The following is a 27254-nucleotide window of genomic DNA, read 5'->3' as shown; positions in this document are numbered from 1 at the left end:
GCCTGGTATGGGGATTACCCGGATCCGGTATGAGGAGAAACTGGGCCCGGTGTGAGGATTAGCCATACTGGATGTGAGGAGAAACTGGGCCCGGTGTGAGGAGAAGCCAGGCCCGGTCTGAGGATTAGCCATTCCCGGTGTGAGGAGAAGCCGGGCCCGGTGTGAGGAGAAACTGGGCCCGGTGTGAGGAGAAGCCAGGCCCTGTTTGAGGATTAGCCATTCCCGGTGTGAGGAGAAACCGGGCCTGGTCTGAGGAGAAACTGGGCCCGGTATGCGGAGAAGCCAGGCCCTGTTTGAGGATTAGCCATTGCCGATGTGAGGAGAAGCCGGGCCCGGTCTGAGGATTAGCCATTCCCGGTGTGAGGAGAAGCCGGGCCCGGTATGGGGATTACCCAGACCCGGTGTGAGGAGGAACCGGGCCCGGTGTGAGGAGAAGCCAGGCCCAGTCTCGAGGATTAGCCATTCCCCGTGTGAGGAGAAGCCGGGCCCCATTCTGAGGATTAGCCATTCCCGGTGTGAGGAGAAGCCGGGCCCGGTATGGGGATTATCTCGACCCGGTGTGAGGAGAAACCGGGCCTGGTCTGAGGAGACTCTGGACCCGGTGTGAGGATAAGCCGGCCCCGATGTGAGAGGGCCGGACCCGGGGTGAGGAGAAGCTGGGCCCCATGTGAGGCTTAGCCGCACCTGCTGTGAGAAGAAGCCGGGTCTGCTAATAATAATGATGGTGTTTGTTAACCCCTTACTATGGGCCGGTCACTGTCCTAAACGCTGGGGTCGCTACCAGGTAATCAGGTTGTCCCCCGGCGGGCTCACAGGCCTCACCCCCGTTGGACAGATGAGGTCACCGAGGCCCAGAGAAGTGAAGTGACTTGCCCAAGGTCACACAGCAGACAAGTGGTAGAGGTGGGATTAGAACCCACGACCTCTAACCGCCCCCCAAGTCTGCGTTCGATCCACTAAGCCAATGCCGCTTCTGGGAGGAGGGGCCGGGCTCCGCGGGAGGAGAAGCTGGGCCAGGGGAGCCCTTTGTGCTTTTGCTCGATGAGGAAGTTCCCAGGGAGAAACTGCTGACCCAGAGCCCTGCTATCCCCCGGTTGGCCGCCCCGCCCCGCCCCACCCTTCCTGGCCGGCCCGGCCCCGCTCCTTCCTGCCAACCCGCGGGGGTCGCGTTCGGGGGGGGGGGGGGGGCGAAGCACACGGGGACCCCGGCCCACCCCGCCTCGGCCCCCCATCTCTACCCCGAGGTAGAGAAACAGCGTGGCTCGGTGGAAAGAGCCCGGGCTCGGGAGTCAGAGGTCATGGGTTCCAATCCCGGCTCTGCCCCTCGGCAGCTGGGGGACTGTGGGCAAGTCACTTCACTTCTCTGGGCCTCAGTTCCCTCATCTGCCGATAATAATAATGTGCAGATGTGCAGAGCACTGTTCTAAGCGCTGGGGTAGACCGAGGGGAATCAGGTTGTCCCACGTGGGGCTCACCGTCTTCATCCCCATTTTACAGACGAGGGAACTGAGGCACAGAGAAGTGAAGTGATATGCCCACAGTCACACAGCTGACAAGTGGCGGAGCCGGGATTCGAACTCATGACTTCCGACTCCAAATGCCGATGGAGACTGGGAGCCTCACGTGGGACAACCTGAATCCCCTGTATCTCCCCCAGCGCTTAGAACAGTGCTCTGCACACAGTAAGCGCTTAACAAATACCAACATTATTATTATCATTTAATTCTATTCGTGTCCGTCTCCCGTCTAGACTGCAAGCTCGTTTCTTGTTCTGTTGTACTCTCCTAAGCGCTCAGTGCAGTGCTCTGCACACGGTAAACACTCACTGAATGTGATGACTGAATGAACAGTAGCCCGTCCGCGCCTTGCGGGCAGACATCATTTCAGAGAAGCAGCGTGGCTCAGTGGAAAGAGCCCGGGCTCGGGAGTCAGAGGTCGTGGGTTCGAATCCCGGCTCCGCCACTCGTCAGCTGGGCGACTGTGGGCGAGTCACTTCACTTCTCTGGGCCTCAGTTCCCTCATCGGGAAAATGGGGATGAAGACCGTGAGCCTCCCGTGGGACCACCTGATGACCCTGTATCTCCCCCAGCGCTTAGAACAGTGCTCTGCGCAGAGTAAGCGCTTAATAAATGCCGACATTATTATTTCTACCGCCTGTTGTAGCGGACTCTCTCGAGCGCTCAGCGCAGCGCCGTGCACTCGGGAAGCGCTCGGTGCGCGCCATCAATTGACTGTGGGTGTAAACCCTCTCTGGGGGGGGATTGGAAGGAACCGAAGCCCTTATCTGGAGCGGGTGGAGGGGGTGGGGTGTTCCGTCTTGGGGTTAATCGTACTCTTCCAGGGAGTCTCCTCGCCGTTGGATGAGCGGGGTGGGGAGAGGCTGGCCGCTTAGCTAGTTGGTTAGAGCGCGGTGCTAATAGCCCCAGGGTCGCGGGTTCGATCCCCCTTACTAGGTATCGAGCACTCTTCTAAGCGCTGGGGGAGATACAAGGGAATCAGGTTGTCCCACGTGGGGGGCTCAGTCCCCAACCCCGTTTTGTGTTTGTATTTGGTATTTGTTAAGCGCTCACTATGTGCCGAGCACTGTTCTAAGCGCTGGGGTAGATACAGGGTCATCAGGTCCCATGCGGGGCTCACGGTTCTTCATCCCCATTTTCCAGATGAGGGAACCGAGGCCCAGAGAAGTCACACAGCTGACGGGCGGCGGAGCCGGGATTAGAACCCGTGACCTCAGGCTCCTAAGCCCGGGGCTCTTTCCACTGAGCCACGCTGCTTCTCTAGCCACGCTAAGCGACCCGCCCGAGGTCACACAGCTGACAAGTGGCAGAGCCGTTAATAATAATAATAATGTTGGTATTTGTTAAGCGCCTACTATGTGCAGAGCACTGTTCTAAGCGCTGGGATGATAATCACATTGTCCCACGTGAGGCTCACAGTTAATCCCCATTTTCCAGATGAGGTAACTGAGGCCCAGAGAAGTGAAGTGACCCGTCCACAGTCACACAGCTAACAAGTGGCGGAACCGGGATCCGAACCCATGACCTCGGACTCCCAAGCCCCGGTTCTTTCCAAAGAGCCACGCCACCTCTCTCCTCTAGACCGCCAGCTCACTGTGGGCAGGGAATATGTCTGTTTATCGTCCTTTCGTCCTCTCCCCAGTGCTTGGTACAGTGCTCTGCACACAGTAAGGACTCAAATCATACGATTGAATGAATGAATGAATGAATGAATGAGAAACAAGCTCATCCTTGCTGGAAGCAGCTTGGCCTAGTGGCTAGTGAGAAGCAGCGTGGCTCAGTGGAAAGAGCCCGGGCTTGGGAGCCAGAGGTCATGGGTTCGAATCTCGGCTCCGCCGCTTGTCAGCTGTGCGACTTTGGGCCAGTCGCTTCACTCCTCTGGGTCTCAGTTCCCTCATCTGGAAAACGGGGATGAAGGGCGGGAGCCCCACGTGGGACAACCTGACGACCTCGTATCCCCCCCGGCGCTCACAACAGTGCTTGGCACATAGTAAGCGCTTAACAAAAGGCATCATTATTATTATTAGAGTCCGGGCCCGGGAGGCAGAAGGTCATGGCTTCTAATCCCGGCTCCGCCACTTGCCTGCTGCGTGACCTTGGGCCAGTCACTTTACTTCTCTGGGCCTCAGTTACCTCATCTGTGCAATGGGGATTGAGACTGTGAGCCCCACGGGGGACAGGGACCGGGTCCAACCAGATTTGCTTGTTTCCATCCCAGTGCTCAGTCCAGTGCCTGGCACATAGTCAGTGCTTAACAAATAACCATGATTATTATTATTATCACCCCCACTTCCTCTCCCTGCTGCCTCGCCCCTGGACTTGGGTGTGTCCCTTTTATTCACCCCACAGCACTTATGTTCTTAACAGGCACTTCTTTTGATGTCTTTTACTTCCTCTTAATAATAATAAGCGCTTAGTACACTGCTCTGCACACAGTGAGCCCTCAATAATTATGATTGCATGGGTGAATGGTATTCGTTGAGTGCTTGATAGATGCCCGGCACTTTCTGAGCGCTTGGGCAGATAAAAGCTAATCAAGTTGGACACAGTCCACGTCCCCCACGGGGCTCACACTCTTCTTTCCCCATTTTACAGATGAGGGAACTGAGGCACGGAGAGTGAATGATAAAAATAACGATGACGGTAGTTGTTAAGCACTTACTATATGCCGGACACTGTACTAAGCACTGGGGTGGAAACAAGCCAGTCGGGTTGGACACGGTCCCTGTCCCACGTGGGGCTCCCAGTCTTCGTCCCCGTTTTCCGGATGAGGGAACTGAGGCCCAGAGAAGCGATGCGACTTTGCCAGGGTCTCACAGCAGGCGAGCGGTGGAGCCGGGATTCGAACCCAGGGCCTCGTGATGCCCAGGCCCACGCTCTATCCGCTAGGTTACCCCGGCGCTCTGTCCGGAGCCCGGCACGTAGTTAAGCGCTTAACGGATGCCGTAAACAAAATACCTTAAAAAGCAACCGACCAAACCAACAGAAAGACCCAAAAATGTTTTTGCGGAGCTGCTGACCTGGCGCGGAGTCAGCGCTGAGGAGATATAATAAACAAAATACTTTAAAAGAAAAACAAAAGCAACCAATCAAACGGAAAAAGACCCGAAAAAGGTTTTTCAGGGAGCCCCCGCCTTGCAGCTGTAGTCAACAGCCTCATCCCGGCGTCGCCGCCGCCGAGAATTCCTTCCTCCCGGCTGGAGCAAAGGTGAAGAAGCGGGAGATAAAGTTTAGCCCAGCAGCGCTGAGTGTTCAAAACCCTCTGTCGCCGGCGATTTCCGGAGTCCGTCCGGGCCTAACCCCCGCCCCGCCGGCTCAAGTCCTCCCTTCCCACTTTGCCCTCCGAATTGTACATTCCAGGCGCTTAGTACAGTGCTCTGCACATAGCGCTCAATAGTTACGATTAGATGAATGAATGCCTTCGGGACGGAGGGACTCTCCTCAGGGGGAGAAGCAGCGTGGCCTAATGGTTAGAGCCCGGGTCTGGAATTAGAGCACCTGGGTTCTCATCCCGGATCTAATGTTGGTATTCGTTAAGCGCTTACTAGGTGCAGAGCACTGTTCTAAGCGCTGGGGGAGATACAGGGGGATCAGGTTGTCCCACATGGGGCTCACGGTTTTCATCCCCATTTTCCAGATGAGGGAACCGAGGCCCAGAGAAGTGAAGCGACTCGCCCACAGTCCCACAGCTGACAAGTGGCAGAGCCGGGATTCGAACCCATGACTTCTGACTCCCGAGCCCGGGCTCTTTCCACTGAGCCACGATCTGCCGCTTGTCAGCTTGGGCGAGTCACTAGGCGTGGCCTAGTGGATGGAGCCTAGGCCTGGGAGTCGGGGGACCTGGGTTCTAATCCCGGATCTGACATTCGTCCGCTTGGGTGACCTTGGGCGAGTCACTTGGCGTGGCCTAGGGGATAGAGCTGTGGTTGGGAGTCGGAGACCTGGGTTCTAATCCCGGTTCTGACACTTGTCCGCTTGGGTGACCTTGGGCGAGTTGCTCGGCGTGGCCTAGGGGATGGAGCCCGGGCCTGGAAGTCAAGAGGACCTGGGTTCTAATCCCGGATCTGACACTTGTCCGCTTGGGTGACCGTGGGCGAGTCGCTTGGCGTGGCCTAGGGGATGGAGCCCGGGCCTGGAAGTCAAGAGGACCTGGGTTCTAATCCCGGATCTGACAGCGTGGCTCAGTGGAAAGAGCACGGGCTTTGGAGTCGGGTCATGAGTTGGAATCCCAGTTCTGCCACTTGTCAGCTGGGTGACTGTGGGCGAGTCACTTAACTCCTCTGTGCCTCAGTTCCCTCATCTGTAAAATGGGGATTCAGACTGTGAGCCCCACGTGGGACAACTTGATTCCCCTGTGTCTACCCCAGCGCTTAGAACAGTGCTCTGCACATAGTAAGCGCTTATCAAATACCAACATTAACTTGTCTGCTTGGGTGACCTTGGGCGAGTCACTTGGCGTGGCCTAGGGGATGGAGCCCGGGCCTGGGAGTCAGGGGACCCGGGTTCTAATGCCGGATCTGACACTCGTCCGCTTGGGTGACCTTGGACAAGTCACTTCATTTCTCTGAAATGAAATAAATCTGTGAATATGTATGTCTTTTTATCCGTACGTATCTGTGATTTATTTATATTAATATCCATCTCCCCATCTAGACTGTGAGCTTGTTGTGGGCAGGGAATGCGTCTGACGTTCTGTCGTACTCTCCTAAGTGCTCAGTACAGTGCTTTGCACCCAATAAGCACTCAACAGATACACTTATCATTATTTCTGGGCTTCACTTCCCTCTTCTGTAAAATGGGGATTCAGATAGACTGTGAACCCCACGTGGGACAGGGACTGTGTCCAACCTGATTAGCTTGTATCTACCCCAGAGCTTAGTACGGTGCCTGGCACATAGTAAGCGCCTACCGGAATCAAATTGGGGGCTATTAGGGGAATGAACTTTGAACTGAGGCCTCCCCCCGCCGTGAAACCGTCTTCTCCCCCCCTTCTGCGTCGCCTGTGAACTTGGATCCGTGGCCTTTGGGCGCTTGGTTTTTTTGCCGCACCCTCAACCCCACAGCACCTTTTTTTAAAATGGCATTTGTTAAGCACTTACTCCGCGTGTTCTAAGCGCCGAAGGGAGTAGTAATAATAATTGTGGGATTTCATTCATTCAGTCGTATTTATTGAGCGCTTGCTGTGTGCGAAGTACCGTACTAAGCACTCGGGAGAGGACAGTAACGACGATAAACGGGCTCATTCCCTGCCCGCAACTGATGATGATAACTGTGGTATTTGTTCGCGCTTACTATGTGCCAGGAGCTGTACTGACCGCTAGGGTGGATGCATACAAGCACGGGCTTGGGAGTCAGAGGTTGTGGGTTCTAATCCCGGCTGGATCACGTGTCAGCTGTGGGACTCTGGGCCAGTCACTTCACTTCTCGGTGCCTCAGTTCCCTCATCTGTAAAATGGGGATTAAGACGGTGAGCCCCGGCGTGGGACAACCTGATCACCTTGTATCTACCCCAGTGCTTAGAACAGAGAAGCAGCATGGCTCAGTGGAAAGAGCCTGGGCTTGGTTGGGAGTCATAGCTCATGGGTTCGAATCCCGGCTCCAACGCTTGTCAGCTGTGTGACCTTGGGCAAGTCACTTCACTTCTCTGTGCCTCAGTTATCTGTAAAATGGGGATTAAGATTGGGAGCCTCACGTGGGACCACCTGATCACCCCGTATCTCCCCCAGCGCTTAGAACAGTGCTCTGCACGTAGTAAGCGCTTAACAAATCCCAACATTATTATTATTCTTATTAACAGTGCTCTGCACACAGTAAGCGCTTAACAAGTACCCTCATTATTATAATCATTCAAATCAGGTTGGACACAGTCCTTGTCCCGTATGGGGCTCCCAGCCTCAATCCCCATTTTACAGATGAGGTAGCCGAGGCACAGAGAAGCAAGGCGACCTGCCCAGGGCCACACAGCAGACGGGTGGCGGAGCGGGGATTAGAACCCGTGACCTTCTGACTCCCAGGCCGGGGCTCTACCCACTACACCGCGCTGCTTCTCTAGAGTCATCGGCCTAGCGGCAAGAGCGCGGGATTAAGAGGACGTCGCTAAGGACTTACTATGGGCCGGGCACTGTACTAAGCGCTGGGGGGATCCAAGCAGATCGGGTTGGACACGGTCCCTGTCCCCCGTGGGGCTCACGGTCTCCATCCCCATTTTACGGATGAGGAAACTGAGGGCCCAGAGCGGTGTGGACTTGTGGATAGAGTCAGTTAGTCGTTTCCATCGAGGGCTTACTGTGTGCAGAGCGCTGTACTGAGTGTTCGGGAGAGGACGGACACGTTCCCTGCCTACAGCAAGCTTACAGTCTACAGGGGGAGAGAGATATTAGTAGAAATCAATAAATGAGGGATATGGACAGAAGCGGCGTGGGGCTGGGTGGGGGGGATGAAGAAAGGGAGCGAGTCCGGGCGACGCAGAAGGGAGCGGGAGAAGAGGAAAAGAGGGGATTAGTCTGGGAGGGCCTCTTGGAGGAGATGGGCCTTCAATAATAATAGTAATGTTGGTGTTTGTTAAGTGCTTATTCACTCATTCAATAGTATTTATTGAGCGCTTACTAGGTGCAGAGCACTGGACTAAGCACTTGGAATGGACAAATGGGTAACAGATAGAGACAACTCCTGCCCTCTGACCGGCTCACGGTCTAATCGGGGGAGACGGACGGACCAGAACAAGAGCGACAGATTGGATCGAGGGGACGAACGTCTCATTAAAATAATAGCAAATGAATAGAATCAAGGCGACGTACATCTCATTGACAAAATGAATAGGGTGATGAAGATGTATACGGTCGAGCGGACGAGTACGGTGCCGAGGGGAAGGGAGAGGGGGAGGAGCGGAGGGAAAGGGGGGAGAAGAGGGTTTAGCTGAGGGGAGGTGAAGGGGGGGTAGAGGGAGCAGAGGGAAAAAGGGGGGAGCTCAGTGTGGGAGGGCCTCTCGGAGGAGGTGAGCTTTAAGTAGGGTTTCGAAGAGGGGAAGGGAATGAGTCTGGCGGAGGCGAGGAGGGAGGGCCTTCCGGGACCGCGGGAGGACGCGGCCCGGGGGTCGACGGCGGGACGGGCGAGGACGGGGGACGGCGAGGAGGCGGGCGGCGGAGGAGCGGGGCGTGCGGGGTGGGCGGGGGGAAGAGGGAAGGGAGGAGAGGTGGGAGGGGGCGAGGGGGACGGGCGGCCTCGAAGCCTAGAGTGAGGCTTACTATGTGCGGAGCACTGTTCCGATCAGGTTGTCCCGCGTGAGGCTCCCAGTCTTCACCCCCGTTTTCCAGATGAGGGAACTGAGGCCCAGAGAAGTGAAGCGACTTGCCCACGGTCACCCAGCGAACACGTGGCAGAAGCGGGATTCGCACCCATGCCCCCTGACTCCCAAGCCCGTGCTTGTATGCATCCAGCCCAGTGCTTAGTACAGCGCCTGGCACGTAGTAAGCGCTTAACAAGTAAGATGGTAGGCGCTTGGGAGCCAGAAGGACCTGGGTTCGAATCCCGGCTCTGCCACTTGTCCGCTGCGTGACCTTGGGCGAGTCACTTCAGTTCTCCGTGCCCTATCGACCGCATCTGTAAAATGGGGATGGAGTCTGGGAGCCCCACGGGGGACGTAGACCGTGTCCAACCCGACGAGCTTGGATCCACCCGACGCTTGGAACAGCGTCTGGCACATACTAAGCGCTTAACAAATACCATTTAAAAAAAAAAAGGTTCGCCGGCCCTGAGCAACCTGTTTTTATGGTGTTCACGGAGTGCTCTGTACCAGGTGCCGTACTAAGCACCGTGTTTCCCCCTAGCGCGGCCACGTGGCCGGCGCCTGGAGGCCAGGAGCCCTGGGTTCTACCTCCGTGTCCGCCCGCCTGCCGGGTGACCTCGGGCGCGTCACTCAACCCCTCCGGGACTCGGTTTCCTCCTCCGGTAGCCGGGTCCCTGGAACGTGTTCTCCCTCCCCCTTAGGCTGGGGGCATTCTGGGGTCCAGCACAGAGCCGGGCACCCGGGGAGGGTCAGCGTCGGGCCGTTCCCGGGTGGAAACGCCGCCTCCGGGGCTCGTCTTCCTCCCCGTCGCCCAGAGAACAGAGTTCACTCCGAGTCGGCCCGATCTCCGCGGCCTCCGGCTCCTGCCAGCCCTCCTCCCCCGCGCCCTCTTCTTACCCTCTCTGGCTGACTCCGCTCTGCCCCGGGACCTCCTCCTCTTCCGCCCTGCCCCGGGATCTCCCGCCCTTCCGCCCTGCCCCCTCACCGTACTCTGCCCCGGGATTTCCTCCTCTTCTGCCCTGCCCTCTCTGTGCCCCTGTGCTCTGGCCCGAGATGTCCCTCTCTTTCACCCTGCCCTTTCTGTGCCACTCTGCTCTCCCCGGGATCTCCTCCTCTTCTGCCTTGTAATCTCTGTGCCACCCTCTCCTGCCCCGGGATCTCCTGCCCTTCTGCCCTTGCCCTCGCTGTGCTCGGCCCTGGGGTTTCTTCTTCTCCTCCTGCCCTCTCTGTGCCATGCTGCTCGGGCCCGAGATAGTCTCGTCTTCTGCCCTGCCCTCTCTGTGCCACCGTGCTCTGCCCCGGGATCGCCTCCTCTTCCGCCCCGCCCCGGGGATCTCCTGCCCTTCCGCCCTTCCCCCTCGCTCTGCTCTGCCCCGGGATTTCCTCCTCTTCTGCCCTGCCCTCTCTGTGCCACTCTCTCCTGCCCCGGGATCTCCTGCCCTTCTGCCCTTGCCCTCGCTGTGCTCCGTCCTGGGGTTTCTTCTTCTCCTCCTGCCCTCTCTGTGCCACCGTGCTCTGCCCCGGGATCGCCTCCTCTTCCGCCCCGCCCCCGGGATCTCCTGCCCTTCCGCCCTCCCCCTGGCCGTGCTGTGCCATTTCTTCCTCTCCTGCCCTCTCTGGGCCACTCCGCTCCCCCCCCCCCTCCTCTCTCGAACCTCGCCCCGCCTCGGTGCCTGGCGGGGGACCCTGGCCAGAAGCGCCCCGTGGGGCAAAGGGGAGGGCAAGTGAGCACGTGCGGGCCAGCGCGGGGCCCGGCTGTCGGTGTCGCGTAATCTACTCGGTTCTCTTCTGCTCCTCGCTCTTTCCCGAAGGAGGGAACGCTCACCTTTGGATGACGGGGCCCCGTCTCACCTGGCCAATGTCCGCTCCCTCGGGCCGAGGTATTTACGGAGCACTCGCCGTGTGCGGGGCGCCGTACGGAGCGCTTGGGGGGAGGACGGTACGGCAGAGTTGGAAGACGACGTCCCCTGCCCTCGAGGAGCTTATCTGTCAGGCAGTGGTATTTATCGAGCGCTTATTATGTGGTTAGAGCGCTGTACTGAGCGGCTGCGAGAGGACGGTGCACCGGAGTCGGGAGACGTGTTCCCTGCCCACAGTGAGCTTATCTGTCAATCAGTGATATGTATCGGGCACCTACTGCGTGCAGAGCGCCGTACTGAGCGCTTGGGAGAGGACAATATAACAAACGTATTCCCTGCCCACAACGAGCTTATCTATCGGCGATATTTGTCGAGCACCTACCGCGCGCAGAGCGCCGTACTGAGCGCTCGGGAGAGGACGATATAGCATTATAAACGTGACATAAATATAACAACATAAATACGACAATGTAAACCTAAATATACAAATCTAACGATGTAAATATAAACGTATTCCCTGCCCACAGCAAGTTTATCTATCGGAGGTACGTATCGAGCACTTACCGTGTGCAGAGCGCTGCACTGAGCCGTCGGGAGAGTACAGTGTAACAGACGCATTCCCGGTCCACGGTGAGCTTATTTATCAACCATTCGGTGATATTTACCGAGCGCTTACTGTGTGCCAAGCACTGTACTGAGCGCTCGGGAGAGGACAGCATCACGATATAACAGATACGTTCTCTGCTCACAACGAGCTTGTGGTTCAGAGGAAAGGCCCAAGTGTTTTCCTAAGCGGGGTAGGGTTGGGATCGGGGGTGCGTGTGGAGGAGGAGGATTGGTCAAATGGGCGAGAGGTCTGCCCAAGCAGAGAGTAGATGAGGAGTTAAGGGGGTGGCTAGGGAGGAGAGGGAGAGCTTTAAAAATCATTAGTAATCAATAATAATTAATAATAGTAGAGAAGCAGCACGGCTCAGCGGAAAGAGCCCGGGCTTCGGAGTCAGAGGTCACGGGTTCGACTCCCGGCTCTGCCGCTGGTCGGCCGTGGGACCGTGGGCGAGTCACTTCGCTTCTCTGGGCCTCAGTCACCTCCTCTGTAAAATGGGGGTTAACCGGGAGCCTCAGGTGGGACGACCCGACGCCCCCGTATCCCCCCCCCAGCGCTTCGAACGGTGCTCGGCACGTAGTAAGCGCTTAACGGACACCAACGTTATTATTATGATCATAATTATAGTATCTGTTAAGCGCTTATTACGTGCCAGGCGCTGTACCGAGCGCTGGGCCGGATGCAAGGAGATGGGGTTGGACACAGTCCCTGTCCCGCACGGGGCTCACGGTCTTCATCCCCCATTTTCCGGATGAGGGAACCGAGGCACGGGGAAGCGACTTGCCCAGGATCGCCCAGCAAACAGGTGGCCGAGTCGGGATTAGAACCCGGGCCCCAGCCACTCCGCCATGCCGCTTCTCCTTTCCGTTCATTCGTTCGATCGTATTTGTCGGGCGCCTACTGGGTGCGGAGCACCGTGCTAAATGCTTGGGACGTACGGTTCTCCTCAGCGGGCTCCTACTGTGGGCAGAGCCCTGCGCTGAGCGCTGGGGAGAGCGCGCCCGGATGAGCTGTAGGCGAGGCCCCGAAGGGCTTCCCCCGTCTCTCTTCCCCCTCTTCTCCCCCCCCTCATCTGAGAGTGGGCAGGAGGGGAGGGGGCCGGCGGCAGGCCCCCGGTCCCGAGGCCGGAAGGAGAGGGGACGGAGGAAGCCGGGTGGGACGGCCGTCGAGCCGCCCTTGCCTCGGCCCGGAGGTCGCGGGATCGCGGGCTCGCGGCCTCCCCGGTGGACAGAGAGCCCCCCCCCGGCGCTGTCCGAGCCCTTGCCCTGGACCCCCTGCTTCCTCCCCGGCCCCCGCCCCGCTTCCTCTCTCCCTGCGGCCCCCCGTTTCCTCCCGCCCCGCGACCCCCTGTTTTTCCCTTCGCCTGCATCGGCCTCGCCGACCGTCCCGGCAGAGACGTTCGGTCCCCGTTCCCAACGCTCCGGCGGTTGCCCTCCCGCCTCCGACGCTCGGCACCCTCGGCTTTAAAGGCGTCCATCCCCTCGCCCCGTCCTACCTCGCCTCGCTGCTCTCCTCCTCCGCCCCGGCCCGCACGCTTCGCCCCTTCTAATGCCCACTCCCTCCCCGGGCCCCCATCTCGTCTATAATAATAACGTTGGTATCCGCTAAGCGCTTACTACGTGCCGAGCACCGTTCGAAGCGCTGGGGGAGATACGGGGGCGTCGGGTCGTCCCACCTGAGGCTCCCGGTTAATCCCCATTTTACAGAGGAGGTGGCTGAGGCCCAGAGAAGCGAAGTGACTCGCCCACGGTCCCACGGCCGACCAGGGGCAGAGCCGGGAGTCGAACCCGTGACCTCTGACTCCGAAGCCCGGGCTCCTTTCCACTGAGCCACGCCGCCGTCCTAAGCGCTGGGGGAGATACAGGGTCGTCAGGTGATCCCACGGGGGGCTCACGGTTTTAAGCCCCATTTTACAGATGAGGGAACCGAGGCCCAGAGAAGCGAAGTGACCTGCCCACAGTCGCCCAGCTGACGAGCGGCGGAGCCGGGATTCGAACCTGTGACCTCTGACTCCCGAGCCCGGGCTCTTTCCGCTGGGCCACGCTGCTTCTCTATAATGACGACGATGTACTCAGGCGCTTACTGTGTGCCGGGCACTGTACTAAGCGCTGGGGCGGATCCGAGCAAATCAGGTTAGTCCCCGTTCCCCGTGGGGCTCACCGTCTCAATCCCCATTTTACAGGTGAGGCAACTGAGGCCGCCGACCTCTCGCCCACGACCTCTCCCTCCCCTCCATGCGATGAGACCGGGTGTGGGCAAGGCTTGTCTCATCCGTTGCCGAACTGGCCATTGCAAGCGCTTAGCACAGTGCTCTGCACCTAGTAAGCGGCGCTCAGTAAATAGTATTGAACGAATATCCGCCAGACCGCCACCCTCTCCGCCTTCAGCGCCACATCCCCTCCAAGGGGCCTTCCCCGACTAAGCCCCCTCTTCCCCGGCTCCCGCCGCCTTCTGCGTCAGTTAGTTGTATTTATTGAGCGCTTCCTGGGTGCGGAGCACTGCCCTAAGCGCTTGGGAGAGCACATTATGACAACGCAAAGCAGCGCGGCTCAGCGGAAAGAGCCCGGGCTTGGGAGTCGGAGGTCATGGGTTCGAAGCCCGGCTCCGCCCCCTGTCAGCTGTGCCACCGTGGGGCGAGTCACTTCACCTCTCTGGGCCTCGGTTCCCTCATCCGGAAAATGGGGATCGACTGGGAGCCTCACGTGGGACGGCCCGATGACCCCGTATCTCCCCCGGCGCTCGGAACGGCGCCCGGCACGTAGTAAGCGCTTAACAAATACCAACATTAGACCGTAAGCCCGTCAGCGGGCGGGGACCGTCTCTATCCGTTGCCGATTTGTACACTCCAGGTGCTTAGTACAGGGCTCTGCGCCTAGTGAGCGCTCAATAAATACTGTTGAATGAATGAATGCGTTAGACTGTAAGCTAGTGTATGAATGAATGAGGGAACATTATTCCCTGCCCACAAGGAGCTTACAGTCCGGAGGGGGGGGACGGACGTGAATGGAAAGAAATAAAAGGACAGAGGGGGACCAAAGCGGCGTGGAGCTGGGATCGGGGCGGAGGGGGGATGAAGAAAGGGAGCGAGTCCGGGCGACGCAGAAGGGAGCGGGAGAAGAGGAAAGGTGGGGCTCAGTCCGGGAAGGCCTCTGGGAGGAGGTGGACTTTGAATAAGGGTTTAAAGGAAGGGGAGAGCGGCGGTCCGTCGGATACGAGGAGGGAGGACGATTCCCCGCGCCCGGGGAATCACGGTGAAATCCCCCCCGCCCCGGTGAGATCACGGGATCACGGGCCTTCCCGACGTTCCTCCAGGCCTCCCTTGCCGCCGGGCGCTTCCCGGGCCCCCCTCCATTCCTCCCGTCCCCTCCCCCCCGCTTATTTGTTTTGCTATTTGTTAAGCGCTTCCCACGCGCCGGGCGCCGACCGGACGCCCGTTAATCAGGTTGGCCCCAGTCCCCCGCCCCGCCCGGGCTTGGGAGTCGGAGGTCGTGGGTTCGAATGCCGGCTCCGCCATCTGTCCGCTGGGTTGGCTGTGGGCGAGTCACTTCGCTCCTCGGTGCCTCAGGGACCTCATCTGTAAAATGGGGATTAACGGAGAGCCTCACGTGGGACGATCTGAGGACCCTGAATCTACCCCAGCGCTTAGAACGGTGCTCGGCACGTAGTGAGCGCTTAACAAATACCCATTGGTCTGCGAGCCCCGGGCGGGACGGGGACGGTGTCCAACTGGGAGAAGCAGCGTGGCTCGGTGGAAAGAGCGCGGGTTTAGGAGTCGGAGGTCGTGGGTTCTAATCCCGGCTCCGCCCCTCGTCAGCTGGGTGATTTGGGGCGAGTCACTTCGCTTCTCGGTGCCTCAGGGACCTCATCTGTAAAATGAGGATGAAGACGGTGAGCCCCACGTAGGGCAACCTAATGACCCTGTATCTCCCCCAGCGCTTAGAACGGTGCTCGGCACGTAGTAGGCGCCTAACCGATGCCAACACCATCATCTTCCTTCTCTCCGGCCGCTTAGTGTAGAACCTGGCGTGCAGAGCTTCGCCGGTAGCGCGGCCATTAGCCTTTCGGGGGTAGCGACTGGCCAGGGATAGTAATCGTGGTTTTTGGAGATGTGATTCTGAGGAATTTATTGAGATTTTTGGGAAGCAGCACATTAAAGCCTGCTCCGAGCGGGATTCATTTGGAGAGAGCTGATTCCGGGCTCTCCGGATTCCTGCTCCGAAAGGGGGACCGGCCCCCCCCGTCCCCCCCCCCCCCCGATCTCCTAATGATAAGAGTAAGGACCACGGGGGTCCAGCGGCTAGAGAAGCAGCGTGGCTCGGCGGAAAGAGCCCGGGCTTGGGAGTCAGGGGTCATGGGTTCGAATCCCGGCTCTGCCCCTTGTCGGCTGGGTGACCGTGGGCGAGTCACTTTGCTTCTCTGGGCCTCGGTTCCCTCATCTGGAAAATGGGGATTAACGGTGAGCCTCACGGGGGACGACCCGATGACCCCGGATCTCCCCCAGCGCTTAGAACGGTGCTCTGCACGTAGTAAGCGCTTAACAAATACCGACATTATTTTTGTTATTATTATTCTCTGTGCCTCAGTGACCTCATCTGGAAAATGGGGATGGAGATCGTGAGCCTCACGTGGGACAACCTGATGACCCTGTATGGACTCCAGTGCTTGGAACAGTGCTCTGCACAACGTTATTATTATTAGAGCCCGGGCCCGGGAGTCAGAAGGTCACGGGTTCTAATCCGGCTCCGCCGCCTCTCTGCCGTAGGACCTCGGGCAAGCCGCCTCACTTCTCTGGGCCTCAGTGACCTCATCCGTAAAACGGGGAAGGAGCCCGTGAGCCCCACAGGGGACGGGGACCGCGTCCGGCTCGATTTGCTTGTATCCGCCCCAGCACTCGGTACAGCGCCTGGCACGTAGGAAGCGCCTAACGGGTAGCGCTGTCATTATCAGCAGAGTACTTGTTAAGCTGTGTGACTGGGGGCAGGTGGCTTAACTTCTCTGTGCCCCAGTTACCTCATCTGGAAAATGGGGATGAAGACGGTGAGCCCCTCGCGGGGCAACCCGATTCCCCCGGGTCTACCCCAGCGCTCGGAACAGTGCTCGGCACGGAGTAAGCGCTTAACGAATACCGACATTATCATTATCATTATTCTCCGGCGCAGCCCGCACGCTCCGCCCCTCCGGCGCCGCTCCCCTCCTGGCTGGGCCTCCATCTCTCCTGTCCCGCCGGCGACCTCCGGCCGGGAACGCCCTCCCTCCTCAAATCCCACAGACGATGACTCTCCCCCCACCCCCTTCAAAGCCTTACCGGAGGTCCACCTCCTCCACGAGGCCTTCCCTGACTGCGCCCTCCTCTCCTCTTCTCCCCCTCCCTTCTGCGTCGCCCCGACTCGCTCCCTCTCCTCATCCGCCCCCACCCCCCCCGTCCCAGCCCCGCACCGCTCATTTATTTCTATTCGTGTCTGTCTCCCCCTCTAGACTGTCACCTCATTATGGACCGGGAATTTGTCCGTTCACTGTTCTGTTATCCTCTCCCAAGCAGTCACTGCAGTGCCCGGCGCTCAGTAAATACAACTGAACGAATGAATTGAATGAAATTCGTTCCGGGGGGACAGGGTCCCTGGCCCGCATGGGGCCCACCGTCTAAATAGGAGGGGGAACGGGGATCGAATCCCCGTTTTCCAGATGAGGGGACTGAGGCCCGGAGAAGTGAAGTGACCTGCCCGAGGTCACCCAGCGGGCAGGTGGCGGAGCCGGAATCGGAACCCAGGTCCTCCGACTCCCGTGTCTCTGTTTGCCGGCACGCAGTAGACCGTCAGCTCCTTGAGGGTGGGGTTCACGGACCGTAACTCCAGTGGACTCTCCCGAGTGCCCGGTCCAGTGCTCCGCACAGAGTAATAATAATAATAGTGATGGTATTTAAGCGCTTACTGTGTGCCAAGCACTGTTGTGAGCGCTGGGGTAGATGCAGGGTGATCAGAGTGTCCCACATGGGGCTCACAGAAGCAGCGTGGCTCGGTGGAAAGGGCCCGGGCTTGGGAGTCAGAGGTCGTGGCTTCTAATCCTGCCTCTGCCGCTTGCCGGCTGTGTGACCTTGGGCAAGTCACTGCACTTCTCTGGGCCTCAGTTCCCTCCTCTGTCAAATGGGGATTCAAACTGTGAGCCCCACGTGGGCCAACCTGATCACCCTGTATCCCCCCCCCCCCAGTGCTTAGAACAGTGCTCTGCCCAGAGTAAGCGCTTAACAAATACCACCATTCTTAATCCCCATTTTACAGGCACAGAGAAGTGAAGTGACCTGCCCAGGGTCACACAGCAGACGAGTGGCGGAGGCGAGATTAGAACTCACGTCCTCTGACTCCCAAGCTCAGGCTCTTTCCACTGGGCCACGCTGCTTCTCTAAATAACGTCGGTATCTGTTAAGCGCTTACTACGGGCCGAGCACCGTTCTAAGCGCCGGGGGAGATCCAGGGTCGTCGGGTTCATGATCATGGCCCTCACGGTCCGATCGGGGGAGACGGACGGACGAGAGCGACGGCGATAAATAGAATCGAGGGGAAGAACGTCTCGTTAAAATAATAGATAAATAGAATCGGGGTGATGTACATCTCAGTAACAAAATAAATAGGGTGACGAAGATATATACAGTGGGGATTCGAACCCCGTTCTCCCTCCTGCTTGGGCAGTGGGACAGGGACTCCACCCCAGTGCTTAGAACAGTGTGTGACACCTAGTAAGTGCTGAACAGATACCCCAGAAAAAAGAGATGCGATCGATAGTTTTTCCTCCTCCTCCTTCCCCAGCAAGTTTCGACTGTCCTGTCTGCTTCTGACTCCTCAGCCCTGCCGCTTCCCCGCGACTGAGTCCAAGCCGACTAGCTCGTCTAGTACAGTACACAGCGCGGCTCAGTGGAAAGAGCCCGGGCTTGGGAGTCAGAGGTCACGGGTTTGAATCCCGGCTCCGCCGTTTGGCAGCTGGGTGACCGTGGGCGAGTCACTTCACTTCTCCGGGCCTCAGTGACCTCATCTGGAAAGTGGGGATGAAGACCGCGAGCCCCACGTGGGACCTGATTCCCCTGAATCTCCCCCAGCGCTTAGAACGGTGCTCGGCACATAGCAAACGCTTAACAAATACCAACATCATTATTATTATTATTATTATTATTATTATTACCTGGGACCTAATGAGCGCTTAGAGAAGCAGCGCGGCTTAGTGGATAGACCGCTGGGAGTCGGAAGGACCCGGGTTCTAATTCCAGCTCCGCCCCACATCAGCTGGGTGACCTTGGGCGAGACACTGAACTTCTCTGGGCCTCAGTTACCTCACCTGGAAAATGGAGGTTAATAATACTAATAATGTCGGTATTTGTTAAGCGCTTACTATGTGCAGAGCACCGTTCTGAGCGCCGGGGGAGATACGGGGTCATCGGGTTGTCCCACGTGGGGCTCACGGTCTTCATCCCCGTTTGACAGATGAGGGAACTGAGGCCCAGAGAAGTGAAGTGAATCGCCCACAGTCACACAGCGGACAAGTGGCAGAGCCGGGATTCGAACCCGTGACCTCTGATTCCCAAGCCCGGGCTCGTTCCACTGAGCCACGTTGCCTCTCAAGACTGCAGATTAAGCCTGCGAGCCCCGTGTGGGACGGGGACTGTGTACCTGATTAACTGGTATCATCCCCAGTGCTTAGCAGAGAGCTTGGCACCTAGCAAGCGCTTAATAATGATAATAATGAAAATAATAATAACGATGTCGGTATTTGTTAAGCGCTTACTGTGTGCAGGGCACCGTTCTAAGCGCTGGGGGAGACACAGGGGGATCGAGTGGTCCCACGAGAGGCTCCCGGTCTTCATCCCCGTTTGACAGATGAGGTCACCGAGGCCCAGAGAAGTGAAGCGACTCGCCCACGGTCCCACAGCTGACAAGCGGCAGAGCCGGGATACGAACCCACGACCTCTGACTCCCGAGCCCGGGCTCCTTCCGCTGCCCCCCCCCCCCCCGCTGCTTCTCTAAGTACTTATGCTTAAGTACCGTGATCATTAGCTGTAATTATTAAAAACTACCATTTTTTTAAAAAGAGCGGCGGAGTCAGGGAACTTCCCGGCTCTCGGCCCCGCGTCGTCCGGCCGCGCCGCTTCTCCCGCTTGAGGATTCCCGGCCTTCCGGGTTGAGCGTTGGGGATCGCCGCAGCCGTCCGGATCGCCGCGGTCTCTCCTCGGAAGCGGGTTCGAATCTCCGTCTCGAATCCCGGGGAGCGGCGCGAGCGTGTCGGGCCCGGGGCGGGGAAACGGGCCCGGACCTTCACCGGGTCCCTGGGGGGCGAGCGAAGGAGGAGAGGGCGTTTTTGACGAGGAGGGGGTTCCGATTTCGGCCCTGATTCTCGTGTTCTCTTTCAGGCAAAAGTAAAGAAGCGGAAATCAAGAGGATAAACAAAGAACTGGCCAACATCCGATCAAAATTCAAAGGTGAGAACGCTCCGACGGCTTATCTTCATCGCCCTATTTCTTTTGCTTAATGAGTTGTACGTCGCCCCGATTCTCTTTAGTCGCCGTCGTTTTCACGAGACGCCCTTCCCCTCCACTCTCTTTGTCGCCGTCGTTCTCGTCGGCCCGTCTCCCCCGATCGGACCGCGGGCCCGTCGAAGGGCCGGGGACCGTCTCTGTCCGTTGCCGATCTGTCCCTCCCAAGCGCTCAGTCCAGTGCTCTGCACGGAGTGAGCGCTCGGTACATGCCGTTGAAGGAACGAATGAGTAAAACGGAAGTCCGACTCGGTTCGGGGACCGTGAGGGAGGCCGCCGGGGCTCCGTATTGGCCGCTGGAGACGGGTGGAGTAGGGGGTGGGGAAAACGTCCATTCATTCCCTCGGTCGAATTTATTAGAGCGCTTACTATGCGCAGAGCGCTCTACTAGAGAAGCGGCGCGGCTCAGTGGAAAGAGCCCGGGCTTGGGAGTCGGCGGTCGCGGGTTCGAATCCCTGCCCTGCCGCCGGCCGTGGGCGAGTCGCTTCTCGGTGCCTCAGTTCCCTCATCTGGGAAAACGGTGATTAAGGCGGCGAGCCTCACGTGGGCCGACCCGATGACCCTGTATCTCTCCCGGCGCTTGGAACAGTGCTCTGCACGTAGCGAGCGCTTGACGAACACCGATATTATTATTACTGAGCACTTGGGGAAGTCCAGCACGGCAGTAGACGGTGGACGGTCCCGGCCCGCGGCGCGCTCGCGGTCTAGGAGTGGAGACGGACGGCAGCGCAGACAAACAGACGTCGACAGGCGATCGGTCGTGTTTATTTGCCTCGGTAGTCACTCGATCGTATTTATTTGCAAATACCTGGGAGCCGACCATCAGGATCCCTGTGAGGAGGATGGAATTGTGGGTGGGAAAACCAGGAGTGGGCCATCCCGGTCCCCTTTCATTCATTCGGTCGTATTTGTCGAGCGCTTACTGTGCGCAGAGCGCTGTACTGAGCTCTTGGGAGAGGACGGCATTCATTCATCCATCCGGTCGTGTTTATCGAGCGCTCACTGTGTGCCGAGCGCCGTACTCAGCGCTTGGAAAGGACAGTTCGGCAACAGAGACGGTCCCTGCCCGACACGGGCTCACGGTATCGCGACAGAAAGACACGTCCCCTGTTACGATGGGCTCACGGTCTGGGGGGAGGCGGACGTTAGGAGAGGTAAATAGATGAACGACAGATGAATAAACTGTGGTACCTGTTAAGCGCTCACTACGTGCAGAGCACCGTTCTAAGCGCCGGGGGAGAGGGTCGTCCCGCGTGAGGCTCACGGTCTTCATCCCCATTTGACAGATGAGGGAACTGAGGCCCGGAGAAGGGAAGCGACTCGCCCACGGTCGCCCAGCTGACAGGTGGCAGAGCCGGGATTCGAACCCATGACCTCTGACTCCCAAGCCCGGGCTCTTTCCACTGAGCCACGCTGCTTCTCTAAGCGCCCCAGAGATGATGATGATGATGTTAGTATTTGTAGATAAATAGTAGATACTAGTAAATAAATACAGAAATGACAGAGAAATAAACCGTGGTATTTGTTAAGCGCTTACTATGTGCCAAGCACTCTTGTAAGCACCGGGGTAGTTGCAGAGTAATCAGGTTGTCCCACGTGGGGCTCACAGCCTTGATTCCCATTTTGCAGAGGAGGTCACTGAGGCCCGGAGAAGTGAAGCGACTCGCCCAAAGTCACACGGCGGGCAAGTGGCGGAGCCGGGATTGGAACCCACGACCCCCGGCACCCGAGCCCGGCTCTTTCCGCTAAGCCGTGCCGCTTCTCTACGTGCCGCGTTTTCTTTGTGCCGAGCACTGTTCTAAGCGCTGGGGACGATACGAGGTGATCGGGTCGTCCCACGCGGGGCTCCCGGTCTTCATCCCCGTTTTCCAGATGAGGGAACTGAGGCCCGGAGAAGCGAAGCGACTCGCCCGCGGTCGCACAGCGGACAGGTGGCGGGGCCGGGATTAGAACTCACGACCTCCGGCTCCCGGGCCCGGGCTCCGGCCACTGAGCCGGGCCGCTCCTCTGTGAGGAGGACGGCGTTGGTGGAGTGGGAGATGGGGAAACCGGGATCGGATCTTCCCCCGGGTCCCCCTGAGGAGGTTGGAGCCGGTGGACCTGGGGGGGACGGGGACCGGAAAACCGGGAACGCTCTCAACCCCGCCCCCGCCCCGGCCTTTCCAAAAAAAGTCGGAGCTGGGGGGGCGGGGGGGGCCGGGAAAAGCGGGAGCGGATGATTCCCCGGACTTCTGTGGGAAAGATTCATTCATTCATTCATTCGGTAGTATTTATTGAGCGCTCACTAGGCGCAGAGCACCGGACGGAGCGCTTGGAACGGACGATTCGGCGACAGGGAGAGGCCATTCATTCATTCGGTAGTATTTACTGAGCGCCTACTAGGCGCGGAGCACCGGACGGAGCGCTTGGAAGGGACAGATCGGTAACCGATAGAGACCATTCATTCAATAGTATTTATTGGGCGCTCACTAGGCGCGGAGCACCGGACGGAGCGCTTGGAACGGACAGATCGGTAACAGAGACCATTCATTCAATAGTATTTATTGAGCGCCTACTAGGTCCGGAGCACCGGACGGAGCGCTTGGAACGGACACATCGGTGACAGATAGAGACCATTCATTCAATAGTATTTATTGGGCGCCTACTAGGCGCGGAGCACCGGACGGAGCGCTTGGAACGGACACATCGGTGACAGATAGAGACCATTCATTCAATAGTATTTATTGGGCGCCTACTAGGCGCGGAGCACCGGACGGAGCGCTTGGAACGGACAGATCGGTGACCGAGAGAGACCATTCATTCATTCGGTAGTATTTATTGAGCGCCTACTAGGCGCGGAGCACCGGACGGAGCGCTTGGAACGGACAGATCGGTGACCGATAGAGACCATTCATGCAATAGTATTTATTGAGCGCCTACTAGGCGCAAAGCACCGGACGGAGCGCTTGGAACGGACACATCGGTAACCGATAGAGACCATTCATTCAATAGTATTTATTGAGCGCCTACTAGGCGCGGAGCACCGGACGGAGCGCTTGGAACGGACACATCGGTGACAGAGAGAGACCATTCATTCATTCGGGAGTATTTATTGAGCGCCTACTAGGCGCGGAGCACCGGACGGAGCGCTTGGAACGGACACATCGGTGACAGAGACGGTCCCCGCCCTCCGACGGGCTCACGGTCTGATCGGGGGGAGACGGACGGACGAGGACGGCGGCGATGGGATGGAGCCGGTGGAGTTGGGAAAAGCGGGAGCCGCCGCGGGCCGGCCCCGGGCCCCGGTGAGGAGGATGGAATAGGGCCGGGGGCGGCTGGGAAGACGGCTAATAATAGCGGCGGTATTTATTAATCTCCCCCGATGAGACCGTGAGCCCGTCGGAGGGCGGGGACCGTCCCTATCCGTTACCGGTCCCAAGCGCTTAGTCCAGTGCTCTGCACCCGGCAAGCGCTCGATAAATACCACTGAGTGAACGAATGAACGTTCGGCGCTCACTGCGGGCCGGCAGCGGGGCTCGGTGGAAAGGGCCCGGGCTCGGGAGTCAGAGGTCGCGGGTTCGAATGCCGGCGCGGCCCCTCGTCTGCTGTGTCGCCGCGGGCGAGTCGCTCCGCTTCGCTGGGCCTCCGTTCCCTCGTCTGGAAAATGGGGATGAAGACCGGGAGCTTCAGGTGGGACGACCTGACGACCCCGGATCTCCCCCGGCGCTCAGGACAGTGCTCTGCACAGAGTGAGCGCTTAAATGCCAACATCGTTATTATTATTATTATTAATGGCAAGAGCCCGGGCTCGGGAGTCCGAGGTCGCGGGTTCTGATCCCGGCTCCGCCGCTCGTCGGCCGGGTGACTTCGGGCGAGTCATTTCACCGCTCTGAGGCTCGGTGACCTCACCCGGAAAACGGGGAGGAAGACCGTGAGCCCCGCTGGGACAACCTGATCGCTCCGTGTCGCCCCCAGCGCTTGGAACGGTGCTTTGCGCGTGGGAAGCGCTTAACCAATACCGTTACTGTAGAAGCGACCCGGCTTAGTGGAAAGAGCCCGGGCTCGGGAGTCCGAGGTCGCGGGTTCGGATCCCGGCTCCGCCGCTCGTCGGCCCGGTGACTTCGGGCGGGTCGCTTCGCTTCTCTGGGCCTCGGCGACCCCCTCTGTAAACTGGGGATGAAGACGGCGAGCCCCACGTGGAACAACCCGGTGACCTCGTATCTCCCCCGGCGCTCAGAGCGGTGCTTGACACGTAGTAAGCGCTTAACAAATACCGTCGTCATCAAGCGGTGGAGCCGGGATGAGAACTCACGGCCGCCTGACTCTCGGGCCCGGGCTCTACCCACCTCACGTTGGGAGATGACCTGCCCGAGGTCACCCGGCAGCCCGGTGGCGGAGGCGGGGTGAGAGCCCACGTCCCCGACTCCCGGGTCCGGGCCCTTCGGGGCTGGAGAAGCGGCGCGGCTCAGCGGAGAGAGCCCGGGCTTGGGAGTCGGAGGCCGCGGGTTCGAATCCCGGCCCCGCCCCCCGTCAGCCGGGTGACCGTGGGCCAGTCACTTCGCTTCTCCGGGCCTCCGTTCCCTCATCTGTCAAACGGGGAGGGAGACCGTGAGCCTCCCGTGGGACGGCCCGGTGGCCCCGGGCCGCCCCCGGCGCTCGGAACGGTGCGCGGCGCGTAGTAGGCGCTTAATAAATACCAACATTATTATTATTATTAGGCCACGCCGCTTCTGGGGTCCGGGTTCCGATGCCGCCCTCGCCGGCCGCGCGCCGTGTGCCCCCCCCCCCCCCGAGGAAGCGCCGGCCGGACAGAGGGCTCGGCGGAGGGGCCCGCCCGCCGGAAAGCGTCGCTCAAGTCCCCGGGCGGGTTATGAAATACGACCTCAGACGTCCTCGGGAGCCGGAAATCTCGGCCGGAGCCTCGCTCGGCGTCGAGCGCCGGCGCCTCTCGTCCCGGCTCTGCCGCCTGGCCGCTGTGGGGCCTCGGGCGAGTCGCTTACCTACCGGGAGGCCGTGGGGCCTAGTGGGTAGAGCCCGGGCCCGGGAGTCGGAAGGTCGTGGGTTCTGATCGCGGCTCTGCCTCCCGTCTGCCGGGTGACCGCGGCCGAGCCGCTTCACTCCCCCGGGCCTCGGTTCCCTCAGCTGTAAGATGGGGATTGAGACCGTGAGCGCCACGGAGGACAGCCTGATCGCCCTGCATCTACCCCGGCGCTTAGAACAGGGTTTGGCACGTAGTGAGCGCCTAACTAATACTGTTATTATTACCGTTATTAGCCCCGCGACCCCATTTCTCTCAAGAGAGAGGCCACGCTTCTCGGCGGAAAGAGCTTGGGCTCGGGAGTCAGAGGTCCCGGGTTCGAATCCCGGCTCCGCCACCCGTCAGCTGGGTGACCGTGGGCGGAGTCGCTTCGCCTCTCTGGGCCTCGGTGACCTCATCGGGAAAACGGGGATTAACCGTGAGCCCCACGTGCGACCACCCGATGACCCCGTATCTCCCCCAGCGCTTAGAACGGTGCTCCGCACGTAGGAAGCGCTTAACGGATACCAACATCATTATTATTATTATTATTATTATTAATAATGGGGATTAATAATGTGAGCCCCGGGGCGGGACGGACAAGGACGGTGGACCATCCTGATTAGCTTGTATCCACCAAGCGCTTAATTCAGTGTTTGGCGCGCTACGATCGAATGAATCCACCCCGGCGCTTAGCGCGGCGCCCGGCACGTAGCGGGTAACGAGTGCCGCACTTACTGCTATTATTATGAATACGGATAAGTCGCGCGATGACCGGGCAGCTCCCACCGAGTTCCGGGCCCGCGGGAGGGCCTGACCGGGCCGGGGGGCCCGGGCCGTGTAATCGGCCGGATGGGACCGGGGGGCCGAGGAGAACGGTGCCCAGCGCTTAGAACAGTGCTTGGCACGGAGTGAGCGCTTCACGCACACCGACGTCAGCATGGTTATGCTGATCGTCGGCCGCGTGACGCCCTCCCTTCCGTGGAGCGGCGAGAGCGCGGCCCGCGGCCCGTCCCGGGCTCTGCGGTCGGACATCGCGCGCGAGACCGTGACTGCCCATCGAGCGGGACGGTCACCCGCGAGGGGCCGCGCTGGAGTGAGGCGGGGGAGGGTCGTTCGTTCAGTCGTACGTACCGAGCGCTCACTATGTGCAGAGCACCGGACCGAGCGCTCGGGACGGACAGCTCGGTCCCTGCCCGGTGACGGGCTTCTCCGCGGGATTTGAGGCCGGGCGGCGTCCCGGGGTCAGCGACCGAGGGGGTCAGCGGCGGAGGAGCGGAGCGGGCGGGCTGGGACGGAGACTGGAAAGCCGCCGTCGGGCAGGGACCCTCTCCCTCCGGGGCCGGGTCGTCCCTCCCGAGCGCTCGCTCCGGTGCTCTGCCCACAGGAAGCGCTCAGTAAGTACGGAGGAATGAATGAATGAATGACGATACCGTTGGCGTCTGTTGAGCGCTTACTCTGCGCAGAGCCCCGTTGGACGCGCTGGGGGAGATTCGGGGTCATCGGGTCGTCCCCCGTGAGGCTCCCGCTCACTCCCCATTTGACAGATGAGGTCACCGAGGCCCGGGGAGGCGAAGCGACCCGCCCGCGGTCACCCGGCCGCCGGGTGGCGGGGCCGGGAGTCGAACCCGTGACCTGCGACGCCGAAGCCCGGGCTCTCTCCCCCGAGCCGCGCCGAATGAATGACTCCGTCCGCCCCGATCGTCCCGAGCCCACCCCCGTGCCCGGCACGGCGCCCGCCGCACGGCGAGACCCCCGAGGAAGCAGCACGGCCTAGTGGGTCGGGCCCGGGCCCGGGAGTCAGGAGGACCTGGGTTCGGATGCCGGCTCCGCCGCTTGTCCGCCGTGCCCGTCGTCGGGCGGGGACCGTCTCTATCCGTTGCCGATCTGTCCGCCCCAGGTGCTTAGTACGGTGCCCTGCGCCTCGTAAGCGCTCAATAAATACCGTTGAATGAATGCCGCGTGACCCCGGGCGAGTCGCTTAACTTCCCCGGGCCTCAGTTCCCTCGTCCGGAGAGTGGGGATCGAGACGACGGGCCCCACGTGGGACGCGGACTCCGTCCAACCCCGTCGCCTTGCGTTATCGGTAATAATGGTTCGGTTAAGCGCTTCCTATGTGCCGGACGCTGTACTAAGCGCCGGGGCGCATCCGGGCGGATCGGGTTAGACGCGGTCCCCGTCCCGTGGGGGGGGGGCTCGCCCTCTCGATCCCCCCTTTACAGATGGGGAAACTGAGGCCCGGAGTAAAGGGACTTCCATCGAGTCGTATTTATCGAGCGCTCGCTGTGTGCGGAGCGCCGTACTAAGCGCCTGGAAGGTACAACTCGGCAACAAGCGGAGGCAGTCCCTAGCCAACGACGGGCTCGCGGTCTTGCCCGGGGTCCCCCCAGCAGAGAAGCGGCGGAGCCGGGATTCGAACCCGCGACCCCCCCCCCCCCCCCCCCCCCCCCGGGCCCGGCCTCGGGCCGCTCCGCCGGG

At 59.8% G+C, this 27254-nt stretch overlaps 1 protein-coding gene across 2 annotated transcripts in view; it reads left to right on the top strand.

Moving 5' to 3' along the window:
* Positions 1 to 27254, top strand: part of AP2A2 (adaptor related protein complex 2 subunit alpha 2) — an 80445-nt gene that overhangs the window by 17375 nt on the left and 35816 nt on the right. For both annotated transcript variants that reach the window (XM_029059395.2, XM_029059394.2), the window contains exon 2: positions 19658 to 19726. In XM_029059395.2, the coding sequence (XP_028915228.1) occupies positions 19658 to 19726 (69 nt within the window). The remainder of the gene's footprint in view (positions 1 to 19657; positions 19727 to 27254) is intronic.

This window comes from Ornithorhynchus anatinus, chromosome 3 (assembly GCF_004115215.2).
Source record: "Ornithorhynchus anatinus isolate Pmale09 chromosome 3, mOrnAna1.pri.v4, whole genome shotgun sequence".
Classification (NCBI taxonomy): Eukaryota; Metazoa; Chordata; class Mammalia; order Monotremata; family Ornithorhynchidae; genus Ornithorhynchus; species Ornithorhynchus anatinus.
The sequence above is the reverse complement of the archived record's forward strand: the minus strand, read 5'-3'. Positions and strand labels throughout refer to the sequence as shown.